We start from the raw sequence: 26960 nt of genomic DNA, 5'->3' as shown, positions 1-26960 counted from the left end.
GAGAGCTTTCTCATACATGATTCGCTCTAAGCAACAGCCCTGTTTTTAATAGTGAACTTCCCAAGAAAGCTCCCGGAGCCCTCATGCTCCTGCTGGGCGGTGTAAATGTGTTCATTCCAGTCTTGTAACCTGGGTGCGGAGAGATTAGGAGACCAGCTTGAACTGAGGGCTGCTCAGGTTCAGCACAGGGTACCCCACAGCTGTGACACTGGCTGAGGTTCCCTTGATTAAGAAGTGGCAGAGAGCCGAGACCGGTTTGGCTCAATGGATAGAGCGTCGGCTTGGGGACTGAAGGGTCCCGGGTTCGATTCCAGTCAAGGGCATGTACCTTGGTTGCGGGCATATCCCCAGTAGGGGGTGTGCAAGAGGCAGCTGATCAATGACTCTCTCTCATCGATGTTTCTAACTCTCTATCTCTCTCCCTTCCTCTCTGTACAAAATCAATAAAATATATTTAAAAAAAAAAAAAAAAAAAAAAAGAAGTGGCAGAGAAATGCAGCTGTCCCAGGAAACCTGGAAGTCAGATATTATTTGCAGTTTGGAATTAAGAAATATGGTCCAGCCAAAACCGGTTTGGCTCAGTGGATAGAGTTCTGTCTGCAGACTGAAGGGTCCTAGGTTCGATTCCGGTCAAGGGCATGTACATTGGTTGCGGGCACATCCCCAATAGGGGGTGTGCAGGAGGCAGCTGGTCGATGTTTCTCTCTCATCGACGTTTCTAGCTCTCTATCCCTCTTCCTTCCTCTCTGTGGAAAAACAATAAAATATATTAAAAAAAAAAAAAAGAAGAAGAAGGAGTAATATGGTCCAACGAAAGCTATATATGCAGAGAGATTTCTGTTAATATATTAATAAACCAGTTTTAATAACTGGATCTGAAACACCATCTATAAAGTTGTGTAAGAGCAATATTTGGGAGACATATTCACATTGATTGAGCTGCTGCTTGTGCCAAGCACGGTGCTGGGCTATTTCCATCAAGATCTTTATTCTGCTCAACAACCCCAGGAAGTGGAAATGATATCTCCTATCAACAAGTGATTGTGCCTCATCCTAATTAGCAAATGATGAAACTTAGACTTGAACATAAGCAATTTTGGCCTCCAGGTGTGTGTTGCTTTCATCACTCTATTGGAGTCTATTGGATTTTTCAGAAGGGAAAACAGTCTACAGGCTATTTCAGAAGGGAAAAACCTAGGTTATTTCCTTTCAGGGGTCTTCAAACTACGGCCCGCTGGCCACATGCGGCCCGCAGAGGAGTCTGATCCAGCCCGCCAGGTTTTTTGGGCAGTGAGCACAGCCGAGGTGTTACAGTAGGAATTAGTAGTTCATATAGTCCGGCCCTCCAGCTCTCTGAGGGACCGTGATCTGGCCCCCACTTTAAAAAGTTTGAGGACCCCTGCTTAAATCCATATACACCTGCCATGGAGAGTGGTAGGAATCTGAGAGTGAGCGAGGTTGCAGCTGACTTTTTGATAAAACATAGAAGCTCACCAGGAAAGAGACTAATAGATGAAACAGGAAGCCTAGAAATGAAGGGTGAGGAGACTTTCCCATGAGCCACAAAGTTCAAAAGTGAGCATTCCTGGCTGGAGGTCGACAGAATTCTTTTGTTTCTAAAAACAGGAATGAATAGCAGTTGGAATTAAGTGGGAAGCTGAATAAAATAGACAGTGCTTCACTGCTTGCAGAAGACTGTTTCCTCCAGCACTCAGTCAATTGGGAGGTGGAGGAAACCAAGGATGTGGTGTTAGGGGGTGAATCAGCAAAGAGCAAAGCTTGATTTTGTTTCATCTTTAGTGGAAAAAATGAAACAAATTAGGAACTATCGCTAAGTGAGAATGAAAGAAAAGTTAAGTAGAAAGTTGGCAAGAGTGGTTAAGACAGAAACTGGAAATTTTAAAAGTCCTGAAGACTATATAGCATACATCATTTTGAGCAGGTCATAACTTGAGATGGTAAATGTGTATCCTTCAGTGACTACTGAGAAGTTTTTACATAAGTTATCTGGAAAGATAGTGTAGATTACAATTCCTGCCATTTAGTGGGTAGATTTAGTCCTCTGTAATGAGCCAGTGCTTCCCAAACACTATTGGCACTTAGATCTACCTGGAACAGCATTTTAAACATACAGATTCAGTGACCTACAGAAGTCCAGGAGTCTTTATGGCTAACAGACTACCCAGAAGTGATTCTGAAGGAGGAGATTTGAATCTACATTTTGGTAAACAACAAATTGAACAATATCTGTTTTCTAAAAGCAATTGGCAGTGGCAACAGCTTTAGGGTAAAGAGTGTTATTTATATGCCTTTTTATTTTTAAAGAAATCACTTCTGGCTACTATTTATGTAGACGTATGACACTAGGGGTAAAAAGCCATATGTTGCCTTCATCACAAAAAAACGTGCTGCCAAAAAGTTAATCTAAAAGAAAAAGACTCTCTGCTGCATAAGAGAGCTTCTGAAAAGTGGTGGATGCTGCTTATGAACTCATGTCCACAGCAATAGGAAAGAACAGCTAAGTATACATGAAATCAGATTGTCCCTCAGCCACATCTGTAGAGCCAGATTGGATCAGATACTTACTAATTCCCTTTGTACTTCTAACATTCTATGTCATATTCAAATATAACTCACTGAAACATACTCTGTTTTCATGATAGGCCAGCCTCTTAAAAAATCTCTTAATCCTGCTACAAGACAGAACATGATAAACTAAATAATAGTTTATTCACTCTTATTTAACTTATGTGTCATCCATTTCCCCCTACTGGAATGCATGCTCCTGAGGGCAGGGGATGAGCCTCTCTCTCACAGCTGGACCAGTGGCTGCTGGACCTCCGCTGGATACCCTGTACCTAGAGGGATATTTTTCCAGGATATGTAATTACGACTAAACCCTGAATTATTCCTGATGTGTAGTAGTCTAACCTATTTTTATTCTTAAGTAATAACACTTTGCAACTACTGTTCAGAGACAGTTGTTGTAAGCCTTAGTAAATTCTTTTATTTTTGAAACATAAAATGTAGAAAAAATTTAGAGAATGATTAAGATTAATAACCTAGTTCTTATTCTTGTTTTGTTCTTCACAACCCATTCAGCAACTATTTATTGACCAACAAATACATTCCAGGCACTATGCTTAGTGCTGATTATTAAGAAATTGGAATCAAGAACTCAATGTGATTCTTTTATAAGAATACATTACAGTTGCTACATTTAATCTGTCCTTAAATTAACTAACTTTCTATTATTCTAGTTTTTTTGTTTTTTTAACTCTTCTTCTTATAACCCCAGTAGTGCCTGTTCAAAAGTTAAGCAGACAATATATAATAATGTGATACCTGCTAACTCTAACTTGAGATGGGATCCAGACTTCATGATGGATTTTATTGAGAATCCTTCAGCTTGTTGCATCAACTACTCTATGCTAGGCAAGATCCTCAGTGACAATGCAGCCAATCGCTACAGCTTCGTCTGCAATACACTCATGAATGTATGTATGGGCCACCAGGATGCTGGAAGGTGAGCTGAGTTACCCTGAAATTATGACTAACCGTAGTTGTTGCTTTGGTGCTACTTTGAAATTAACTTCCGTAGTAATTGCCTAGGCTGACAGTTGAATTTTGTTTTCTTTTTTTTAAATGGATATTTTTTATCTGCTCTGTACTATGATTTTCTTTTTTTTTTTTTTTTTTTTTTTTAATATATTTTATTGATTTTTACAAAGAGGAAGGGAGAGAGACAGAGAGCTAGAAATGTCAATGAGAGAGAAACATCGACCAGCTGCCTCCTGCACACCCCCCACTGGGGATGTGCCTGCAACCAACGTACATGCCCCTGACCGGAATCGAACCCGGGACCTTTCAGTCCGCAGACCGACGCTCTACCACTGAGCCAAACCGGTTTCGGCTGTACTATGATTTTCTTAACCCAAGAGACAAAAACATATACAAGATAAAAATACAAATACAAATAAAAATTGCCTATATTTTTAAAACACTGTATTTAGGCCTATGTAAATTACAAATTTTCTAAAAATAATTTTTATATTCTTAAAAGTTCATTATATAGGTCAGGTTTTTTCATAGAGTAAAAATATATAATTGACATCTGTAATGGTTATTGTTTGTTGTTTATCAGCATTAAAAACAGAAAACATTTAAAACCATTCACTTTTACCTTCTCCAGGTTCTACTAGGTTGTCAAGTGGGTATTTATTATATCCGTGACTATAAGAAATAAATGACTTGTTTATATAGTGAAATATGTGTTCTTAAGTATGTTACATGTAGTATTTCTTTTTTGTTACTTTCTACTATGTATGTTCTTTTTCTTTCTAGGATTAATGACATAGCTAATTTCTCCTCCGAGCTGACAGCATGCTGCACTGTTCTTAGTTCAGAGTGGCTGGGAGTTCTGAAGGCTCTCTGCTGTTCTTCCAATCACGTGTGGGGGTTCAATGATGTACTTTGCACAGTAGATGTAAGTGTTCTTTTTCACTAAAAAACTCAACTGCAATTAAATATTTAGTTAGTGAGTAATTTTTTTTAATTGACTCAACCCTTAACTGAAATGTAAAATATTTTTTCTTTTCTCATTTTAAGCAGTACACCAGAATGTGGTTGGTGCTGTGTTGCATGAGAATATTGAGGCTCAGATTCATTGGGGCATCCAGTCTTTCTTAGTGATTGTGTCTGGAAGTGATGAAAATGTATCTGTTATATATCACAGATTTCCTAGAATATCATATGCATGATATGTGAATTTCCTAAAAATTCATCTTGATTCTTTATCTATTTTTGCCTATCACTTCTTGGTATGACCTTTTGTATGTTCCTATATCGTACATATAGAACAATTTTGTGCATTTAAAAAAAAAAAATACCTCCCAGTTGAAGTTGAACTGCCCAGTTCTGATATCTCAAGTCTGGGTTGGACAGTCCTACTCCATTCTGTGTCTCCCTAAGATTTTAGGCATGTCAAACTCCAACCAAAGGTGTTTTTCTAGACAGGAAAGACCCATATTTTTATCTTTAACACTGCTTCTTAGTCTCTTAATTGTTTTTCTTATACTTTATATCTGGTTAGTTCATGCATCTGTAAAGTTGGAATTAAAAGTATGAACCTCTTAAGATATGTACACATATAATACCTTAATAAAAAATGAAAAAGTAAATAAAACAAAATAAAAAGATTATAAAACAAACAAACAAAAAACAACAGTATGAACCTCATGATGTTGTGCTGTTAAATGAGGTGATTTTTTGTAGATTGCTAACCACACTCCCTGGCATATACTAAAACTTATATGAAGGCTGCTATTATATATGGTTTTTTAAATTATTATTATTTTCTGCCAAAGTCTTGTGAAATTTGTAAAGGTATAGGTTATATTATGAATAAATTAACTTCTCTTCTTCTTTTCTCTCTTTTTAAAATTTAAGAGTCAATTGTAAATTTTCAGAGTTGTTTTTAAAACTAATTTAATTATATTGAAGACTCATTACTTTGTTATTCCTGAATAGAACCCCAAGCCAATCCTGAGGCTTGTCTTTTTAACTAGGGCAACCTCCAGGTTTTTCTTTGCTTATTAATGGCTACCCTTAAATGACAGAACCTACTGAATTTTGCAGAAAAGTTGTATTTTTGCTACATCTTTTATTGGTTTATTGATTTTTCTTCTTATTGTTTTCTTTTTCAATCATTTATACTCAACATAAAGCCCAGTGACTTCTTGCAGTGTTGGGATGTGGGTAAACCTCATCAGTTGTCTTATAAAGTAGAAATAGGCTTAGAGAGGAATACTCATGCTAAGTTTCATTCACTTATTTGGGGATCTGAAATCTCATTGGTATTGCCTACATTCTCTTAGTTATTAATCTTAGCTGCTACTGAAGAGGTGTTAGGTATTAAAACGTGTCAATGTTTTTCTTGAAGGTGAGTGACCTTTCATTCCATGATTCACTAGCTACTTTCATTGCTATCCTGATAGCACGGCAGTGTTTCTCCCTGGAGGACGTCGTGCAGCACGTGGCACTGCCCTCGCTCCTCGCTGCAGGTGAGCGGCGTCGGGGTGGCCGTGGGCAGGTGGTGCTGGTCGTGGTGGGATGGTGTCTAACTCGTGAACCCCAGAGGGTAGTACTCAAGGGCACACACGTTGGACCGTGGTGTGGCCTGCAGGTGAAGGTGGTGGAATTGTATATCTCGTTCTGCACAGAGCACTGTGACTCCCTGGATGTTGGTACCTGGTTTTGAGGAAGCACGTACATTTGAGTGTCTGAGGCCTTACTTTTTACCATGAGTAGCATGTTTTAAATTATTCCAGATAGTTTAGCTGAATAGCAAGCCTGAAGTCTTGTTCTTGAGCATGTGAGGAAACTTGCTTTGGAAATCCTTCTTCCGCAGCTTGTGGAGACGCAGATGCTGAGCCCGGGGCCAGGATGACCTGCCGCCTCCTGCTCCATCTCTTCCGAGCCCCCCAGGCCTGCTTATTACCTCAGGCAGCCGGTGAGCTGATAGCCCCAAACCTCTGATTACGTTTTCATTTGCAGCTACAGGTTCTCAAATGACCAAGTAGGCTGTTCATCCTGTAATTTCCTTCCTGACTTTGGGGGGCCTGCTTGAGGGTGATGAAGGGGTGTAGTGATGCCACTGAGAGAGCTGTCAACACCTTTCATTTATGTAATATCAGGATGTGTTGAGAAACTCAAATCCAGAGTTAATAAACAATAAAAATACTTTTGCTCTTAGGCCAGCCATGCTGGTGGGCAGCGTGATCCTCTAACATACTATCCATGTTAGTTGTGAATCACAGCATAGCAGCTTAGGGCATGATTCATTTATGTTTTTACTAAGGGAAAAAAATCTAGGGATGCTGGTGAAGTCTGTTCCTAAAGATAATTTCCATGTTAGGTTGTGTGTGTGTATGTGTGTGTGTGTGTGTGTGTGTGTGTGTGTGTGTGTGTGGTGTGTGTGTGTGTGTATGTAGAGAGAGAGAGAGAGAGAGAGAGAGAGAGAGCAAGAGAGAGCGAGAGAGAGAGGCCATCAGCAATAAATGGATGAAAATCCTAATCTTTTTGACCCATCTCTCTAAGGGGCAAAGACATTATTATTTTAATAGTAAAAAAGAAAAGGTTAAGTCCAGAGTGCTGGCAATGTTTCTTAGTGAATTCATGAAGCATCAATTAAAGCTAGCTAATGGCAATTAAGCGCCCACAGTCTAACAATGAAAAGCCCTATGACTGTAAATGGTTACAAAATACTGTTAATAATGGTGAAGAGATTATGAAAGGCTTGTTCTTGTTCTCATAGGCAAACCTTTCCCTGGAATAAGATCATCTTGCGATAGACACCTTTTAGCTGCTGCTCACAACAGCATCGAAGTGGGAGCAGTGTTTGCTGTTTTAAAAGCAATTATGATGCTTGGTAAGACTGTCTTGGCACTAAGCTTGGTTAATCACCAGAAGTTTCATTCTATTTAATATTAATAGAAATGTTGTTGTTGTTGTTGTTGTTGTTGTTGGCTTTCCCCAGGTCCAAGTTCAGTTGTACTCCAGCAAGTCTATATTTTACTTACAACACTGGTAGAATTTAAATATATTTTTTTGGTGGAGTTTTAAAAGCATGCTATCTCTTGATGTAATAGATCCTCAGACCCTCTGGCTTGTGTTGTCTTCATCTGTTGGTGTAAGTCACACTTTGTGATGGACACAGAAAACTCGATGACCTAGCCAAAGGTTTAAGTCCATGTTATATATATTCTAGGAGTAAATTAACTGAAAACCTGGATTTTAATCACAGTGTTTCTGCTTTCACTGTGACCCTGAACCATAGTTTTTCATCAACCAGGTGGTAATTTGCATTGAGATTGATACTACTGATAAATCAGTATTAGATATCATAATTTCTTTTTTATATAATTTATAATGACCCAAGATTTATTTTATGTTTTTATTGGTATATACTCCTGGAGTAGTAGCATTGCCTTTTCTGTTCATTTATAGTGCAATGTGTTAAGACATTTTTATTCTGTAAATTAGGAGAATGATTGGGAAGTCTTGAATCACACTATCTCTTCCAACTTTGGGTACCCTCTTTTGGCCTTCACTAAACAAACTATCTCTTATGTTCTCAAGGAGCCCCCTATCATTAGAACAGAAGTTACTGCATTGATTTGATGAGTCTTAAAGACCATGTTTGAGGATAAAGACTATCCCTTTATACTACTTGGAAAGTATTATTTTGTGATCGCAAAGAAGGAAAACAGGGCTTTCATAAAACAGATGATTAAAAGTGCATCTAGCCCTAAACAACTTGGCTCAGTGGATAGAGCGTTGGCCTGCAGACAGAGAGTCCCAGGTTTGATTCTGGTCAAGGGCACATGCCTGGGTTGCAGGCTCAATCCCCAGAAGGGGTCATGCAGAAGGCAGCTAATCAATAATTCTCTTTCATCATTGATGTTTCTATCTCTCCTTCTCCCGTCCTCTCTGAAATCAACAAAGAAATACATTATAAAGTACATCTAAAAATATCTACATGTACACACACACACACATGCATACATATATACATGTGTGCAAATTAATAAATGTTCATCTAAACATATACCCACACACATATACATATGAATACATATGTATACACACACATACATGATGCTCCTATTATGTATATGTGCTGCCGAAGTGAGCACCATGATGCTCCTATTATGCCCAGGAATTTTTAAGTAAAAAGAAAAAGATAAAGTCACATGGATGGCTACAGCCTTCCTTTAAGCTCAGGAGTTTGTATATACAGCCAACATTAAATTATCATCTCAATAATAAAATTTCTGTACTCTGATGATATTTGAAAGGAAAGATGGCTGTTCAGTTCCATTTAATAATTAAGGTAGAGACCATTGTTAACTGTATTTTGTTTATGTTAAAAACATAAACATAACCATGAAGTTAGGGATTCACCATTTTACTGTGGTAGCTAATGTTTATCAGAGAAACTATGCAGAAGAGTTCCCATAAACTAATTTTGGAAATGTGACTGCATTAAGTGATAGATATTTTAATGGCAGAAACCAAGATGAGTGCAATTTAGACATTGTCCTTTTGGTTTGAAGGACTGGTTTGATCACAAGTAAAATTGGCCAACCTCTTTAAATCTCCAAATAACCATAGTTTACTATCCATGTATAATCACCAATTCATTTTTCTTTGACTGCTTCTCCTTGACCTTTTTATTTTATTTAAAGATATGTTTTAATTGATTTCAGAGGGAGAGAAAGATTGAAACAGCAATGGTGTGAAAGAATCGCCAATTGGCTGCCTGCTGCCCTCCCACTACTGTGGTTCGAGCTCAAAACCCAGGCATGCACCCTGATCGGGAATTGAACTGTGACCTCCCAGTTCATAGGTCAACACTCAACCACAGATCCACTCTATCTGGGCTCCTTGAGCATTTCATTGGCTTCAATTTTTGGAGGACTCTACATCTTTCTAAGCATTGCTTCCCAAGTCAGGATTAGGCCTGTTGAATGTCAGCAGAGCACGAGGCCTGGCTGTCACTGAACACTGTTCTAATGTTCTATTGTCTATATCTGTGATTGGCAAACTGCAGCTCATGAGCCACATGCGGCTCTTTGGCCCCTTGAAAGTAGCTCTTCCACAAAATACCATAGCCTGGGCGAGTCTATTTTAAAGAAGTGGCATTAGAAGAAGTTTAAGTTTAAAAAATTTGGCTCTCAAAAGAAATTTCAATTGTACTGTTGATATTTGGCTTTGTTGACTAATGAGTTTTCCAACCACTGGTCTATATGATTGTAGAAGGTTCTGGTACAACCTCCAGGTCATCCTAACATCTAATACTGATTTGAGGATCTCCTAGTCTGGGACTAGCAGATATGTTTGTTTCTTTGTTTTTGCAGAAGTTTTAACTTATCTATCTCACATGTTCTAACCAATGTTCTCTCAAGTCCTGTCCATCAGGACTGATGTTGAGTTAGAGAAATAGAACTGTTATATAGAATTTGATTTCTAATGTCCATAGCAGTTTAACTTAAGGTGTAAAAATAGTTGTTTACATCACTGAAAAGCATGCTAAATTTTGATACACATAGAATCTGGTCTTTCAATTCCTAAAGAACTCTGTTGAATTAAATAAACTCCTATGGAAAAAGTGAAATTGGTAATGTGTGTCCATGTATTTTAATGAGAAATGTTTGACACATATTACCAATTTCACTTTTCCCATAGGAGTTTATTTAATTCATATATATATATGAAGGTATTAATGAGTTGAAATGTATTTTTATTTATATATATATGAAGGTTGAAATGTATTTTTATTCTTCCCTTCCTTTTAATGATTTTATAAGTAAATATTCAATGAGCAATTCTAATTTTTTTTATTTTTTTCATCAGAGTCAATACTTTTTCCTAGTTGACTTATAGGTTTTAAAAGACTTTTTGCACTGTCTTGGGCTTGGTTTTGCTCTGAGAGCCTCCTGTAAATTCACTTGTTGGCTCCAGGAAATTTTTTCTCTGAAGGCTTATGGTCCTGTGGGTAAACAGGCCAAAGATTGGGGGCTCTGTTGTCATTTGACAAGGTTTATTACCAAAATAGTTTTATTATTTCAGCTTCAAAATATGACAGTTCTTTGTCTTTCATAGCTAGAGAAGATGTCTTATATCTAGATAGTCAATCTTTCTGCTGAGTGTTTCCCCCAGAACTTTTTTTTAAGTAAGGAAAACACTTTCCTTAGCTTCATTTTAGTTGGATATATTAGAGATTGGTGAGAATGAAGTTTTCTTTCTAAGTTGGTGTTTACAGAAAGGAAAGTGAAAGACAGGGATTATTCAATAAATGCCCTATTTTCCAGGGCTTCCTTAGTATGCATTGCCCCTTTCCATTCCCAGGGAAATAAATCTCTCTTGTCAAGAAGTTGATAGTAAGGTGGGCTAAGGCAAAACTTTTCTCTTGACCTATGGATAGAAAATAAGTCATTGTAAGAGAAGAAATGGAAAAGGGACATCTAGCAGGGTGAGTAACCCTTCTTTTCCTTGTCTATAAGTCAAATGAATTTGAATACATTGATGCTTGAAATATTGGTGAAATCAGTGTTCTGTGATTATTAAGTGTGATTCAAAATGGCCTTTTCAAGTTTAGTGAAAGCATATAAAAATCTATAAACAAAGTAAGGATTGAGTCTTGAACTTGCTTTTTTTCCATGTCTGATGAAACTTCTCTGGGTTCATGCATTTATTCTCTTGATCCATTCTCTTCATTGCTGCACAGCTTTGCAATAATACCATTCACATACTGTAAACTCCTGAAAGCTTGTCTCATTTACTTCTCAAATAATTGGCAAAATTTTGAATGTGTGTGATTTTGGTTTTTTGATTCTGTTATTTAGGAGATGCCAAAATTGGCAATAATAGTGTCAGCTCTCTAAAGAATGATGACTACACCATGAGGGGTTTTCGGCGTGATGGGAATGCTGATGATATTTGGACTGCCTCACAAAATGCAAAATCATGTGGAAGAAGCATTTCCATAGAAACGGCCAACTTAAAAGAATATGCTAGATATGTACTGAGAACTATCTGTCAACAGGTATCTTCAGATTTAATTGGCCTTTAACTTTGAATATGTAACTGTTACTTTGGAAAGAGAATCTCACTACTGTATAAAATGTGTACATAGAGGGTCCTTATTTTCCTGCTTTGTTTTGACATAATTTCAAAGTGCTGAAAAGGTGCAATAATAATAAAGAACTGTAGTATATGTTTATACAAATTCACTAACTTTTTACATTTTGCCACATTTGCTTTATAATTCTACTTCTGTGTGTCAGTATGGATGCATATGCTTAATTTTTTTTTTCCTGAGCCATTTGAGAGTAGTTGGCATACATTATTCTTTTTACTTTTGAATACTTTGTTAACATAAAAAAAATACAGTTAAAAAAAAAAAAAAAACCTCAGGAAATTTAGCATTAGTCCAATAAATTTTTCTCACCTATTGACCACATTCCAATTTTGTCAGTTGTCCCAACTATGTTGGATTTGTGTGAAGTTTCCTGTAGATTAGCTTCAGATTATGCATTGCTAGCTAGACACTGCCGCAGTAATGCTGGATTCTTCTCGGTACTCTCATTGGAAGGCCCGTGATGTCCATATGCACCACACTGGTGATGTTAACCTTATCAAGATGTCTCCATTGTATGAATTCAAAATTTCTCTGCTGCACAATTATTAATTTTCCTTGTAATTAATAAACAGTCTTTGGAAAGACACTTTAAAACAATGCAGATATTCTCATCAAATTCTCTTACCTTGCACATATCATCTATTTTTATTCTTGTCCAAACCAGTCTTTACTGTGATGGGTGCAAGATGGTGATTTTTCTCTAAACTCCTCAGCTCTCCGGTTACCAGTTTGCACTCTTCCCTAAGGAAAAGCCTGCCCTTTCTTATATTTACTAATTTTCCATATGGATTATGATTTACTGACCTTGGTTATGTTCATGTTCAAATTGCCCAGACTTTTCCAGACTCTTTTCATGCTGGACCTCATGTTATTTTGATATGTCTTTATCTTTATCTTTACTTACAGTCCAACCCCACAAAGTCCTTTGTGTTCCCCATTCCACATTAATATTGCCTTCTTCCACACTAAGAACCCCACTCCCAATAACATTAACCCTTTACTTATTTGCTTTATTCTATAATATACCTGTAATAGTTTCAGATTTGCTATACCCATACCACTATGAAAAACAAGCCTACTAAAAGGATTTGAAGATTTGTTTATAGTTCTCCCCTAAGAGTTTACTGTATTATGTTAAATCATTTGAACTTTCTCCCTCACTGTGGATATATTTCTCACTTGAAATAGAATTGATTTTTATCTGTTTTTGTTTACATTCAGTGTAAGTCCATCCCGCTCCCCCGCCCAGCTCTGTCTTTAGAATAGCATGCTTCCACAGGCCAACTATGCAAAAGCTATATTAAGAGATATCTCCTCTCTCCCTTATCCCTGCTACCCTTTGTCTTGCCCTGCCCTAGGTGATAAGTTTCATTATCTTCTGCTTTAACTTTTCATATATTTTTTTTAATTTCTCCTTTCTTATTAAAAGAATCAAGGCATACTATATATAATCTTTTTTACTTTCCAAATCTTGACAGGGTCATGTTTTTATAAGGCATATTATAACCATGATAAAAGTTAGCTAAATAGTTATATAGGTACTAGAGGCCTGGTGCATGAATTCATACAGCAGTGGGGTCTGGCCAGCCCACCCAGGCCTATCAGGTGGGGTCAGCTCGGGGAGGGGATGTGAGAGGTTGGCCGGCTGGCCCCACCCCTGATTGGGATGGTCGGTGGCAATCCAGGGTAGGGCCAGCCAGGGGGAGGGGCCATGGGTGGTTGGCCAGCTGGCCCTGCCCCCATGGTTGAATTCCCAGTTGTACTCCTGGTAGAGGGGATAATTTGCATGTTAGCTTTTTATTATATAGGATTAAGAAGTTGTTGGGTTGTGCATTGGTTCCCTACTGTGAGGGCAGTTGGAATTACCTGAAAAGTTAAAATTGTTTTTGATGCCTTAAGAAATGACTGCTATCTGGTCCCACGACCTAAGATTGACTTAATTGATTGGCTGTTGGGCCCAGGCTTTGTTAACAAGGTCCTGAGGTGATTTCAATGGATAATCAGCATTTAGTCACTGGTATAACTGTTAAGAAACAATTTTCATTTTAAACAAATCTGGATGGGGCTCAGGAACAATTGACAAAGTCTTAACTCATTTAAAATAAGAGTTTTCTTTGAAAAACTGATGAAGAAAAGGTGATAGCAGTTTAAATTAGTGGAAACTCTCCACAGGTTAATTAGCCATATGCATCAGTAGCCTTCAATTTTTGTTATAATTCTTTTTTTAAAAAAAATATATTTTATTGATTTTTTTACAGAGAGGAAGGGAGAGAGATAGAGAGCTAGAAACGTCGATGAGAGAGAAACATCGACCAGCTGCCTCTTGCACACCCCCCACCGGGGATGTGCCCGCAACCAATGTACATGCCCTTGACCGGAATCGAACCTGGGACCTTTCAGTCCACAGACGGATGCTCTACCACTGAGCCAAACCGGTTTTGGCAATTTTTGTTATACTTCTTAACCCAGCAATTGTACTTTATGAAATTTATCCTGAGAAAACAATTGTACAGAGAATAGATGTGCACAAACATTTATTTATAATACTAACATTGTAATATCAAATTGGAAGATAATTTTCTGAATGTTGTACTGTGTTCTACTCAATAGAACATAGCATAATGCATTTCATAAAAAATGGCTTCTTATAGACTCATTGCCCTTACATATGGCAAGTAAAAAAAACTAATTGTAAAACAGTTGCAAGAGCCAGAACCAATTTTCCAATTGAAACACATACCAATATTTTCCTTAGCTTTCTTTTCTTTCCTTTTTTTTATACCTGTTTTTTAAATTTTCCTTTATCCAAGATTTCAATTTGTATTCTAAGAATTTAAAATGGTTAGAAGTTTTTTTAAAAAAAACTTATGCCACCATTTTGTGTGTGTAATTATTTTGTTAATTGGAAGATTCCTATCTGCTTTATATTCCATTATGTGCCATGAACTTAATACATTTTACATAGGCATTTAGAAAGCCCATGCCTATCAATCTAACTGCTGTATGATTTTTAGGAATGGGTAGGAGAACATTGCTTAAAAGAACCTGAAAGGCTGTGCACAGACAAAGAGCTAATATTGGACCCTGTGCTTTCAAATATGCAAGCCCAGAAACTATTGCAGCTCATCTGTTATCCTCATGGCATTAAAGAATGTACTGAGGGGGACAACCTGCAAAGGCAGCACATTAAGCGCATTCTTCAGGTGAGTGACAATAATTTAAAGATTATGTTTCTCTGATTTGGCACATTCCTTGTAATTATAAGAAAAATGACTATAGAGTTCTTACAGGCTCTCTAGGCTTTTCTTATGCCTTAGGACACATTTTGTTAACAAATGTGCAAAATAAGTCGAGATAAAGCAGATGCTCACAGGCATGGTTTAAAAACCATGGTGGCTGGATGCTGAGAGGCTGTGTGGTTCCCGGGGAAGGGGCTTGGTGCCTGGGCTACCCTCGCTGCTGGGTGCCCGCTGCCTCCATCACAGCTTACTGCACAGCGAGCACAGCACAGTTTTCCCACTCTCCAACTTCATTCTGTTAGCGAAAGCAGGCGAATGTAGGTCTTTCCTAAGAGTGAAGTGCTTGCCAGCCCTGTGTGATTCAGTTGGTTGAGCATGGTCTGTGCACTGAAAGTTGGATTCCCAGACAGGGCACATGCCCAGATTGCAACCTGATCCCCAATGGAGAGGTGAAGAGTATGCATGAGGCAGCAAATTGATGTTCTGCTCTCACAAAGTTGTTTTTCTCTCTTCCTTCCTCTCTCTTTAAAAATCAATAAAAATATTTAAAAAGAAAAAGTGAAATACTTAACAGAGACTTTTTTACTTTTATTGGTTTTAAAGAGGAAGGAAGAGGAAGGGAGAGAGAGAGAAATATCAATGATGAGAGAGAATCATTGATCAGCTGCCTCCTTCATACCTCCTACTGGGAATCCTGCCCATGATCCGGGCATGTGCCCTGACTGGGAATCAAACTGTGACCTCCTGGTTCATAGGTCGATGCTCAACCACTGAGCCACACTGGCTGGGCATTTAACAAAACTTTTGAAAAGCAGGGGTGCCTGTAGATCCCTTCTTGTGTGTGACTATTCTACTCTTTCTTGAAATAGGAAAACTGCCAGTAATTACTGTTTTAAGATATGTGTAATGTCCTTAATGTCTTAGTTATTTCCATTTCCCCCAGAATCTTGAGCAGTGGACCCTGAGGCAGTCCTGGCTAGAACTTCAGTTAATGATTAAGCAGTGCTTGAAGGACCCAGTGAGTATATCTGAGGGGCATGCATGTGTATAAAATTGTATGAGAAGCAAAGCATGTTGACATTTGAGGATAAAGTATGTGTGCTAGTTTTCTTGTGTCTGACCCTAGGGCTCTGGTTCGGCGGCTGAAATGAACAACTTACTGGACAATATTGCTAAGGCAACCATAGAGGTGTTCCAGCAGTCTGCTGACATGAGCATCAGCGCTTCCAACCCCAGCACGGGGCTCTTCACCCCCAGCGGGATCGGAAGCTCCGATGCAGGCAGCACAAGGCAGAATGGAATAAAGACATTTCTAAGGTATTTTTTTCTGTAGCTTTATTACTAGTAGTCTCTTGTTATTTTTTCACATGTAACACTGTGTTTTATTTGCATAATCAGTATTTTTTTTCATAAAGCTGCAGCAATATGAAGAAAGTAATTACTTGTGTCAATTATCATTATTTATTAATAAGTTAAAGGGCAATACTACATGCTGCATGATATCTTAGTGTTCTAAATACTAGGTTAATCAGGCCCAGACTCCTTGGAACCACAGGTGACATTCAGGTGCATTAATTTCTTTAATGTTCACTGTTCTGCCTTCTTTAAAATTTAAAAAAGTTAACACTTTTTCTGCCTTTTTAAAAATTTAGCATTTTTGCATAAATGATGATCATGAAAGGCATATTAGCTATATTTCATCATTTTGGTGTAAAGTATAAATTGGTGAATTATAAAACTTTAAAAATAATCTATCAGTGTGTTTAAACATAACCAGAACATTTCATATCTTAACCAGGACAAAAAAGTGTTGGACAAAAGAATTGTTACTAATCAGAGAGCCACAATAATAGAAAAATGTGTTTATAGATTTTTAAACAAACGTTTAGTTATAATATCCTTCCAGAACTGTGCCTTTTATTGCCCTTTATACAAAGTGTGTGCAAATATCTGGTATTTGGCAAGATATTTACTGTGCATTAGCATGGAAATGAAAGGGACGTTTCTGAATAATCAGGGTATCTTATGTATAAAATTTTTACATGGGAATTTCTGTTAAATCTGAGGAAAAGGTGCCTTGTTGGGCATAACACCTGTTTCTGATTTTAGCTCCTCTGAACGCAGGGGTGTGTGGCTGGTGGCCCCTCTCATTGCCAGGCTGCCGACCTCGGTGCAAGGAAGAGTCCTGAAAGCTGCCGGGGAGGAGCTGGAGAAGGGACAGCACTTGGGTTCTTCTTCAAAAAAGGAAAGAGACAGACAAAAACAGAAAAGGTATGGCTGCAAGGTGTGTCTCTCTGTCAGATTTGAAAGAAAGAAATGTAGCATTCTACAAACATACATGTTCACTGCCCTCCAAATCCACTGAGATTTTATTAAATGAAATTGAAAGTATTTTGTTAGGTGAGGGCACTGTTCCTAAGAAGTTCCAGGTCATACTGTTTACACGTTCTCAGTTCTGCCTACGCACCTGGTCCTCGCTGCACTATGAAAATCCTGACTTCTTAGCCCCACTGCATCCCGAATCAGACCTGGATTGCCACCTGGTCCCTGTTTTCTTCTTTTAATCACTTTTATTTTTATTTTATTTTATTACTTAGTTCTTTATGTTTAAAATACATAGAAATGGCCGAGACCGGTTTGGCTCAATGAATAGAGCGTTGGCTTGGGGACTGAAAGGTCCCGGGTTCAATTCCGGTCAAGGGCATGTACCTTGGTTGCAGGCATATCCCCAGTGGGGGGTGTGCAAGAGGCAGCTGATCGATGACTCTCTCTCATCTATGTTTCTAACTTTCTATCTCTCTCCCTTCCTCTCTGTACAAAATCAATAAAATACATTTTTTAAAAATAAAATAAAATAAAAGCATTTCTCTCCAGTTCCCTCAATAAACAATTATATTTGTAAGTAATAATAATAATAATAATAATAATAATAATAAAAATTAAAAAATAAATAAATAAAATACATAGAAATGTTTCTAGCTCTGTCTTCTTGGACCCTGAAATATTTTTAGCATTTAAGGTTCTTGTTCTAGTTTAGATGTTAAAACTTACAAACCAAGAATTTAATGTTTATTTATTTTATGCCCTGAGAAGATTTCAAATAATTCTGTTTGAAAACTGACGGTGTTTCTGAAGAAATCTAAAACCACACTCAAATGTGAAAACATGGTGAATTTAGCACCAAAGGATAAGGGGGAAATAATGATAATTTCTTCTGTTTGATTGTGGGAGGATAGGGGTGGGTGGAAGTGAAAGAGGGTACAAGGGGGATAGATGCTGATAGGGGGGAGGGAATAAAGAAAAAATTTTTTTAAATATATTATTTTCTTCTAATTAATAATATTTTGGTACCATTCATTTGTTGAGCTTTTATAAATGCCAACCTCTATGTAAAATTTATTTCATACATACTCACACTTTTAAAATCTTATAGCAATCATGAACCAGGTGCTGATCTTAGCTCTACCACTATACACTTTTTACAGATAGAAAAAAAACAACCTGATGCACTAAAAGGTTAAGTAAATTTCTTGAGAACACAGCTAAGGAGCTAGGAAGCTGGGGTTTACACCAGGTGGTCTGGTTTCTGAGCCTGCATTCTTAACTGAAGAACATTTGGTAGAGACCTAACTTTGCTCATATTTTGTTTGTTATCTGATTGTTTTTTTTATGTTTGCTAGCATTAATTGAACAACCAGATGGCTCAATTTACTTCTCAAAGTTTGCTAGCTAATGGGAGATTGTATGTACATTCCCCAGAGAGGTCAAGAGGCTAGTACAAAGTTTCAAAATGGCCCTTCCCAAGTCAATCTCTCTCAGTCTGTTGATGTAAAATGAAGCAGATTGAAATATTTTGCCCTTGATCTTATTTGAGGAAATTTTTCTTTCCAGTGTAGCAATTAGTTTATAAGTATGACTAGTTAATTGTTCTCTAATAATTGAATACATTTTAATAGCATTTTTACCAAATGTATTTTTAAAAAATATTTTATTACTTTCAGAGAGGAAGGGAGAGGGAGAAAGAGATAGAAACATCAATGATGAGAGAATCATTGATCAGCTGCCTCCTGCACGCCCTCTACTGGGGATTGAGCCCGCAACCAAGGCATGTGCCCTGACAGGGAATCAAACTGTGACCTCCTGGTTCATAGGTTGACACTAGCTCTACCGTTGAGTTACACAGGCTGGGCCCACATATCTTAAAACCCCGTGGAAGTAGAGGTTGTGGGGGTGGAGGGGCTGTGCTCCTCAGGTCACAAGCAAGCACTCTGGTGTCTGGCAAGATATTTACTGTGTGTTACTGGGTCCTTAAGCCAGGAGCTGTCTCAGCTCTACAAACACCCCACTGTTTGTTCTCGAGAAATGTGCTGAAAAATAAAACAAGCACAGCAATCAGGGCTGAACCGTAAAATAAGAGTTTTGTGTGAGAGGAAGTGTACATTTTAAATTTTATTCTGTGTATAAGGTGATATTCCTTCTGATGTGTGTTATAAAATGCAGCTTACTGATGTAAAATACAAATTCTCTTTTTCCTTCTCCACCCTTACACACTCATTTGCAGTATGAATTTATGCTAGTTTAGGGAATGCCTTCAATATTAAATTATTTAGAAGCATTACTGTGGCTTTTAATATAATCAGTAGAAATATGACTTAGTAAAATAGTGAGTCAAAAACCCGAGGACAAGAAGTCTGTGTTGCAAGGAAGTAATCCATTCTTTCTAACTAGATCTGCTGTTATGATTTGCTTTGTAGTATGTCTCTTTTGAGCCAACAACCATTCCTCTCACTGGTCCTTACCTGCCTTAAGGGACAAGATGAACAACGAGAAGGTCTCCTAATGTCTCTCCAGAATCAAGTTAATCAGGTAAAGTAGAGTAGAGTATTCAGCCAGGCAAGTATTTTTCTAGTGGCATTAATTTGTTTTCCTTTCAAATGCCGAGATTAAACTAATAAGGATGCACTGTGATTGGATTAGATGCAGGTCGACATAATCCATGCTCTATTCTCCTACCTGACATTCTTGTCATTACAAGATTAACAATATTTCATTAATGTCCACAGACTATAAAAGTAACATTTGCATATTTCACATAACTTGGACATGCCTGTTCCTGTCCTGCTCCTGCCTCAGGGGAGGAGTCCGGGGGATGTCCCTGTTGTGGTTGGCATGGCAGGAGGACAGAAATACAGACATAAGGGGATCTTCCACCTTCAGTCAGGGGCTCATCTTGAGCCCTGTAGATGCAGAAACTCCATTTTATTTTACTGCCAGAGCCAGGATGATGCCAGTCAGGTACACAAGATACTCCTTTGTAAATCAGAAGTCATTTTGGTTCATTGATAGAGAATACAGACTTTGTCTTTCCGGCAACTACTTGGGCTTACTTCTGCATGTGACTCATTTCAACTATTTTAAGATGGTTCTCATTAGTTAACACATATTTCAAAGCATGGCAAAATGAGATGTTTTTGTGTGTGGTGGGGAAAGGTATGCATTTGTTTTTGCTCCTGCCATCTGATCCTGGGGTGTTGTCCACTTGCTGTTTGCCCTTCCTAAGAACACCTTCCCTTCTTCGGCATTATTCTGAGTTGGGGAAGAAGCACTCACTTTATAAGTGGATATGCCGCTTGACTAATGCCCAAATTGTCACATTTTTCATAATAGTATGTATTATCTTTATGAAGAAAGACAAGTCTATAAAATGACAAAGGACACTAAAATAATACTAGTACACTTCAAAAGAACACTAAAATAATAATAGTACATTTGTTAGGGTTCACAGCGTGTCCTTACAAATATAACCCAGAGCTGATATAAAATGTAATTTTATCTGCCTAGTACTTATCTTTATAAGACCAATGAAATGATGTGTAGTTGACCCTTGAGTTGCATGGGGTTTAAGGGTACCGACCCAAAGACAATAAAAAATTTATATAACTTTTGCCTTCCCAAAACTCCAGTCATCCTCCTGGAATTCACAGTAGATTAGTTCCAGGATCCTCGCTCAGAAATCAAAACCCGAGAATGCTCAAGTCCCTTATGGTGAAGAATGGCACATTATAGTCGGCCCTTTACAATCCACAAGTTTCTAACCTCAAAAAAATACTATTTCTTGAATATGAAACCCGTATTTATAGAGGGGCTGCCTGCATATTTACTAAAAAATCCATGTGTAAGTGGACCTGCACAGTTCAAACCTATGTTGTTCAAGGGTCAACTATATTTAAAAATTGATCTTTGTTTTTTTTAATGTTTAACATTTAACTTGATGGTCCTCTAAAAATGTTTTCTAAGACATGTCACTGGGTAAGTAATTAGAAAAGATTTTTCTTCTCCCACCTGGAAAGGTAATGAAAAAGAAATAGCTAGATTTTTGTCTGCTTAGTGGAAGAAGAGGAAATTTTTATTTAATTTGCTAAACTGAGAAGTTATTTTTGACCATCAGTAAAAGTTCAATTTAACTTAAAATATGAAAAATTTAATTTTAACAGGGAAAACCAGTTCTGGATTTTTTTTTTAATGTATTGTCTGGTTTAGATCTTAAGTAATTGGAGAGAAGAGCGATACCAAGATGACATAAAAGCACGGCAGATGATGCACGAAGCATTGCAGCTCCGTCTGAATTTGGTAAGACATTTCCAGCCTTCTGCCTGTGGTAAACTTATCTCTCATAACCTCCCACTTCCTCTGTGGTCACAAGTCTTCATTGCAAGGTGAGGACCTCTGCTCTTTGCTCTCTGTGCTACTTCCCTGTCCTTCTAACCTTCTGTTTTCCTGGCTGCTGTTCTTCCTGTCTAGCCTGACTTCCGGACAGCAGTAGGTAGGTATTTTAGGCTTTGGGTTGCCTTCTTCAGCCTGGCCCCAGGGAATCTTCCTTTAGGGTGTGAGCTTGGAGGAGGACTTAGAGGACCAGTATCCTGAGATGAACATTAGTTTTGACTATACTTATTTAAAAACCATATTAAAATGACATTTAAGTCAAAATTATCAAATAGATCATAAAAACAAATTTTACATGGAATTTCAGAAGTTTAAAATTCTCACACATTGAACATTCCTTTGAATTTTCCTTTCACACTGGACAAGCCAGCTGAAGGGCATTCTGGGGATATTCACCAGTTGATTTCAACTTAATTCCCACACGTGAAAGAGTACACCTGGGGCCATGCCTCCTGCTCATCATTACTTCTGTGTTACTGGATAATTTACTTCTGTGTAAACTGGATAACATAATAAGTGTTATTATGACAACAGGCTTAGATTCAATAGTAATGGACAGCACAATCAGATTGTGTGGTTTTGCCCTATTTAGATTTAATTTGACTAAAATCACATCATAAAGGAGGGTATCCTGAATGTTTAGGAATAAAAGAAAGCTTGTTATACTGATTTATAGTAGTAGGAGGAGTTATATGTAAATTTTCTACTAAGAGGAAGGTCACTGCCCCTAAGCCTCTGCACGTTCAAGGATTAGCTGTCTAGGGAAAGCTGTAATTCCTATTAATGATGTGCTCACACTCAGGTGCTCTTTCTCTCCCCCAACCCCTCAGCTCCCCCCCTTTTTTTTTGAGGATTTTCTTTAATCAAACTTTGGCTAAATAAAATGTATTTTTCTCTTTAACACGATGCAGATTTTTATTGTATTTTTTTACGAACTAGGTGGGAGGAATGTTTGACACGGTGCAGAGGAGCACCCAGTGGACCACAGACTGGGCCCTCCTCCTCCTTCAGATCATTACCTCTGGAACCGTTGACATGCACACTAACAAGTACGTACTTATCATTTCTTCTTTCCTTTGCTGCACGTGTGCATGGCAGAGGCTGTGATACACTGATGTTAAATTCTGTCGCATCTTATTTTCTTAGGTACATTCTATGCCTTAAATAAACATTCTCACTTAGTTAAGATTATCTTGGTTTTGCTCTGAGGTAAAAATAATTCTTTTCTGTCCCCTCTTAGTGAATTATTCACAACAGTTCTTGACATGCTGGGTGTCTTAATCAATGGAACATTAGCCTCTGACCTGTCCAACGCATTGCCAGGGGGATCTGAAGAGAACAGACGTGCATACATGAATTTAGTAAAGAAACTGAAGGCAAGTTGTGACCTGCTTATTATGAACTCATATTGTTTGTGGATTTGTTAGTTAGAACATTTTATCTAATTTTACTTCTCATTACATTAAAGGCTATTTGTTGCACTCAAATTAATTTAATCTGACTATTTTGCTATTTGCTTTATATTAGCTCACTAGAACCCCAAAGTAGTAAGCATATAGCTTGAAGGTTTGTCTTTTAAAAATATTTATATTCATAAAACATGTTTAATTTTTTTAAGTAACTTTAGAAATACATTACCAAATATCTAATCGAGGTGCTAGCATCAGATTTGAGATACATTTTTTGACTGGCACATGCAATTGAAAAATAATCGCTTGTACTGATATATCTAAATCCAATTCATTTTACTAACCACTAACACAGTCTTTGCAATAAACTATAAATAAACTGCAGAGGAGAAAAAAAATCAATATATCTGATGACCTTAGAGGAAAATAACCAATGGTTACCTGGTGCTGTGGCCCTGCATGCGAGAACGTGTTCCGTGCTGCAGCTCCTGCCTTCTCATCACAGTTGCTGTCCTAGATTTTGTCACTTCAGCATTGTGCTGTTTGTTGAGTAACAGGGGAGCCTTTTTATGTATTCTATTTTCTACCTAAAATGAAGAAATGAAACATCCCACTGTAATGGAGAGCTGCAGCGTAGGCCATGTTCCAAGTGAAAGAACATTTCAGCTATAATGGAAGTGTTTCATAAGGGAACTTCCTTCTGGGCAACTTTTGCCTTCATTGTTATTTTTGTTCCACTTCTCTACTTCTCTTTTCTCTCTGTCTAATTTTTTTAAACTTTTTTTTTTTTTTTTTTTTTTTAGAAAGAACTAGGAGAAAAGCGGTCAGAAAGTATTGATAAAGTTCAACAGCTGCTGCCTTTGCCAAAACAGACATGTGATGTCATCACCTGTGAGCCTATGGGTTCCTTGATCGACACAAAGGGAAACAAAATTGCTGGATTCGACTCTATAGATAAAAAACAGGCAAGAGTGAAGTGTTTGTTTCTCGTGTATATAACTACGTCTTAAACTTACAAAAACAAAATACAACTTCTTGTCGTCCTGTAAAAAGATAAAAAGCATCATAATTTTACAGTTTCCTGGTTTTTAAAAGCATATTTTTATCATTTAATGGTTATTGGAATTATCATAAAAGTTAAATCTTTCAAGATCTTTACTTAGAATTGTACTTGAATTTAAGTGAATTTTTAAATTCAACAATAGATAACTAAAGAGCTTAGAGTAAAAAAAAGCAAAAGATCACTTCTGATTTTAATTCAGAATTGGAAATAATACGTTTAGATAAGAGTCTTTATTGATAAAAGTTGTAAGGTAGTAAACTATTTTGAGTAAAAATGTTTAAAGTGATGGTTCTTTATTTTCATGTCAATTAAACAATATTTAATGAACACTTGATTTCATATAAGATAATAAGCAGGGTTTTCTTATAGTACAAGAAGAGTGGTCCATGATTCTTTCAATGAACACGAACAACCACAGATTCCCAAAATTACAGAGATGGAAAACAGAACACCTACCCTCTAGTAGTAGATAGAGTATGATGAGGTTTGTGTGTCATGCTAAACAGTGTTAGGGACCCTGAGAAGGAGCCATCACACTCAGATGACAAGTAATTAGCTGAAGCAGCATCCCCTGAAAAATCGACGTGAATCATTTTGAAGGGTTAAGAGTTAGCTGGGAAGTAGGGGAAAATGTAGTACAGAGAAAGGGAAAAATTTATGCAAAGACACAAAAAAGGTGGCTCATTGAACTGCAGTGCTGCGGTAACTCCAAGTACTTTAGGTGCTTACCTCACTGCTGTGTTTGTGGAGAGAAAGAGCTAGAATTATGGGGAAGTTGAGTTTGCAGTGCTGGTAGGCTCTCTAGTGGTGAGATATGTATAAGTCATTTGGAGATGTGGTCTTGGCACCCAGGAGAGAAGTCTAATCTCAAGACATATTAGGAAGCAGTCGGTGTGTAGATGGTACTGAGCCTTGTTTCTTGATAAAGATGCTCATGAAAGAGTGTGTAGGTCAGAGGGCATAGTTATGAAATGCCCAAGTAATTGTTTTGGGGTTTATACTGAAGAAAAGTATTTTCAAATTGCTATACCAGGGAAAGTATCAAGGGACATCACCAAATAATGTTAAAAATAAACTTCTTATTTTCAGAAACAAAATAACATTTTCTCCTCTGAACTCTGTAGAGATGAGCTTGAATTGAAGGAGTTTATTTCTCCATGTTGGTAAAGTTAATTCTGTAATAAACTGACTTAACTATTGAAGGACTGGCTTATTAAATACATGAAAGGTGCCCATATTGAATCAAGTCCACTCTTGTTTGGAGTAAAGTTCATTTGGGTCCAATTAGAGGCTGAATGTTACTTATTCTAAAAACAATAAATGGATTCCAAAGGTTTATAACTGATTATAATTTAGTATAGTAAAATCAACATTTTAGCATTCCTTAGAAATTATTTCTTGCTAACAAAAGAAAGCTACATGAAAAAATGCCATTGTACAGTAAACTACATTGGACTCTGGTCTTACAGCCTGAATGGAACTCAGTGGTAGAGAGAACCACAGAACTGTGGATTCTAGCCAACCCCACCGGTGATCTAACTGTGTAACCCTGGACTGATTAGTAAGCCTGTCTGCTCTATGCTAAGTTCTCTCCAAGGCCCACACCATCCAAAATGTTCTGTGAATCATGTCCTAAGTAAGCCTTACTCTAATCAGTAAAAGGGTCTGAGGGTGTGGTCATAGAGTGTTGTTTTGCCACAGGGTCTCCAGGTCTCTACAAAGCAGAAGGTGTCCCCCTGGGATTTGTTCGAGGGTCAGAAGAACCCAGCTCCTCTGTCCTGGGCCTGGTTCGGGACAGTCCGAATGGACCGGAAGGTGATCAAGTATGAGGAGCAGCACCACCTCCTTTTGTACCACACACACCCTATGCCCAAGCCCCGAAGTTACTACCTCGAGCCGCTGCCCCTGCCTCCCGAGGAGGAAGAGGAAGAGCCCACATCCCCCATTTCTCAGGAACCAGAGAGGAAATCAGCTGAGTTCTCAGATCAGGGAAAAACCACAACAGATGAAGAGAAGAAAACAAAGGGAAGGAAGCGCAAGACAAAATCAAGCTCAAGAGTCGATGTAAGTGCAGGAAGTAGAGGGAACTTTGATACCATTCAGTAGATTTAGTATCCAAGTTATATACCTAGAAGCACTGCTAAAAGCAGTAAAAACCTTTTTCTTTTCTTGGTAATAATTATCCTAATGAGGAACTGTCATACTGAATAGAATTAGGATCATAGCTTTTGTTTTTTCTTCTACTTTTTATAACTATTTAATTTTAGGTTTCCATTGTGAATAATCCTATATAATAAAAGGCTAATATGCAAACTGTCCCCTCATGAATTTGACCTCCTGGGAGTTCGACTGCTCACTATGACGTGTGCTGACTACTAGTGGGGGCGGCACAGAATGAAGGAAGGCTCTGCTGGCAGTCAGAAGGCCCCGATTGGCCCTGATCACCAGCCAGACGTAGGGACCCTGCCTGTGCATGAATTCCATGCACCAGGCCTCTGGTATTTAATATTTTAGTGCCTCATATTTTCTCATATTTGAAACTTGAATTTTTCAGGCCTATAAAATCTCATCTCAAGTGTTTTTACTGTAGCTGTGTTTAGCATAGTTATTGTATTTTGGGAAATTGATAGCCATAGTATATTAAAATAAAATAAAACACTCTATTTTCTCTTCCCTAGATAAATCTCCATCTAATATATTGAATAGGATGTTCATGAGATTTCATATTCACTGTTCTCACTGTGTATTCTACTTCTCTGTTATATTTTCAGACTTTATAAAAGATAGACTTTATAAATGTGATCTAGTTTCATTTCTTGTTT

General features: G+C 37.6%; 3 protein-coding genes across 14 annotated transcripts in view; 1 reads left to right on the top strand and 2 right to left on the bottom strand.

Annotated features, from left to right (window-relative positions):
* The window catches only part of P2RY12 (purinergic receptor P2Y12), a 57916-nt gene extending 34300 nt beyond the window's left edge, over positions 1-23616 (bottom strand). For all 3 annotated transcript variants that reach the window (XM_084875975.1, XM_084875973.1, XM_084875974.1), the window contains exon 1: positions 23517-23616. The gene's annotated coding sequence lies outside the window, so the exon portion shown is untranslated. The remainder of the gene's footprint in view (positions 1-23516) is intronic.
* The window catches only part of P2RY13 (purinergic receptor P2Y13), a 403762-nt gene that overhangs the window by 45111 nt on the left and 331691 nt on the right, over positions 1-26960 (bottom strand). The gene's annotated exons all lie outside the window — the stretch shown is intronic.
* Positions 1-26960, top strand: part of MED12L (mediator complex subunit 12L) — a 355232-nt gene that overhangs the window by 281622 nt on the left and 46650 nt on the right. For 8 of the 10 annotated variants that reach the window (XM_084875885.1, XM_084875893.1, XM_084875891.1 and 5 more), the window contains exons 21-36: positions 3299-3526; positions 4345-4486; positions 5942-6062; positions 6410-6511; positions 7316-7429; positions 11409-11608; positions 14719-14907; positions 15887-15961; positions 16070-16260; positions 17053-17214; positions 19698-19809; positions 21484-21573; positions 22606-22715; positions 22907-23042; positions 23879-24040; positions 25840-26202. In XM_084875885.1, the coding sequence (XP_084732011.1) occupies positions 3299-3526; positions 4345-4486; positions 5942-6062; positions 6410-6511; positions 7316-7429; positions 11409-11608; positions 14719-14907; positions 15887-15961; positions 16070-16260; positions 17053-17214; positions 19698-19809; positions 21484-21573; positions 22606-22715; positions 22907-23042; positions 23879-24040; positions 25840-26202 (2497 nt within the window). Of the gene's footprint in view, positions 1-3298; positions 3527-4344; positions 4487-5941; positions 6063-6409; positions 6512-7315; positions 7430-11408; positions 11609-14718; positions 14908-15886; positions 15962-16069; positions 16261-17052; positions 17215-19697; positions 19810-21483; positions 21574-22605; positions 22716-22906; positions 23047-23878; positions 24041-25839; positions 26203-26960 lie in introns of all 10 variants that reach the window. The other 2 variants (XM_084875890.1, XM_084875888.1) reach the window with 2 other exon arrangements.

This window comes from Pipistrellus hanaki (genome assembly GCF_964339955.1).
Source record: "Pipistrellus hanaki genome assembly, chromosome: 2".
NCBI classification, from domain to species: domain Eukaryota; kingdom Metazoa; phylum Chordata; class Mammalia; order Chiroptera; family Vespertilionidae; genus Pipistrellus; species Pipistrellus hanaki.
The sequence above is the reverse complement of the archived record's forward strand: the minus strand, read 5'-3'. Positions and strand labels throughout refer to the sequence as shown.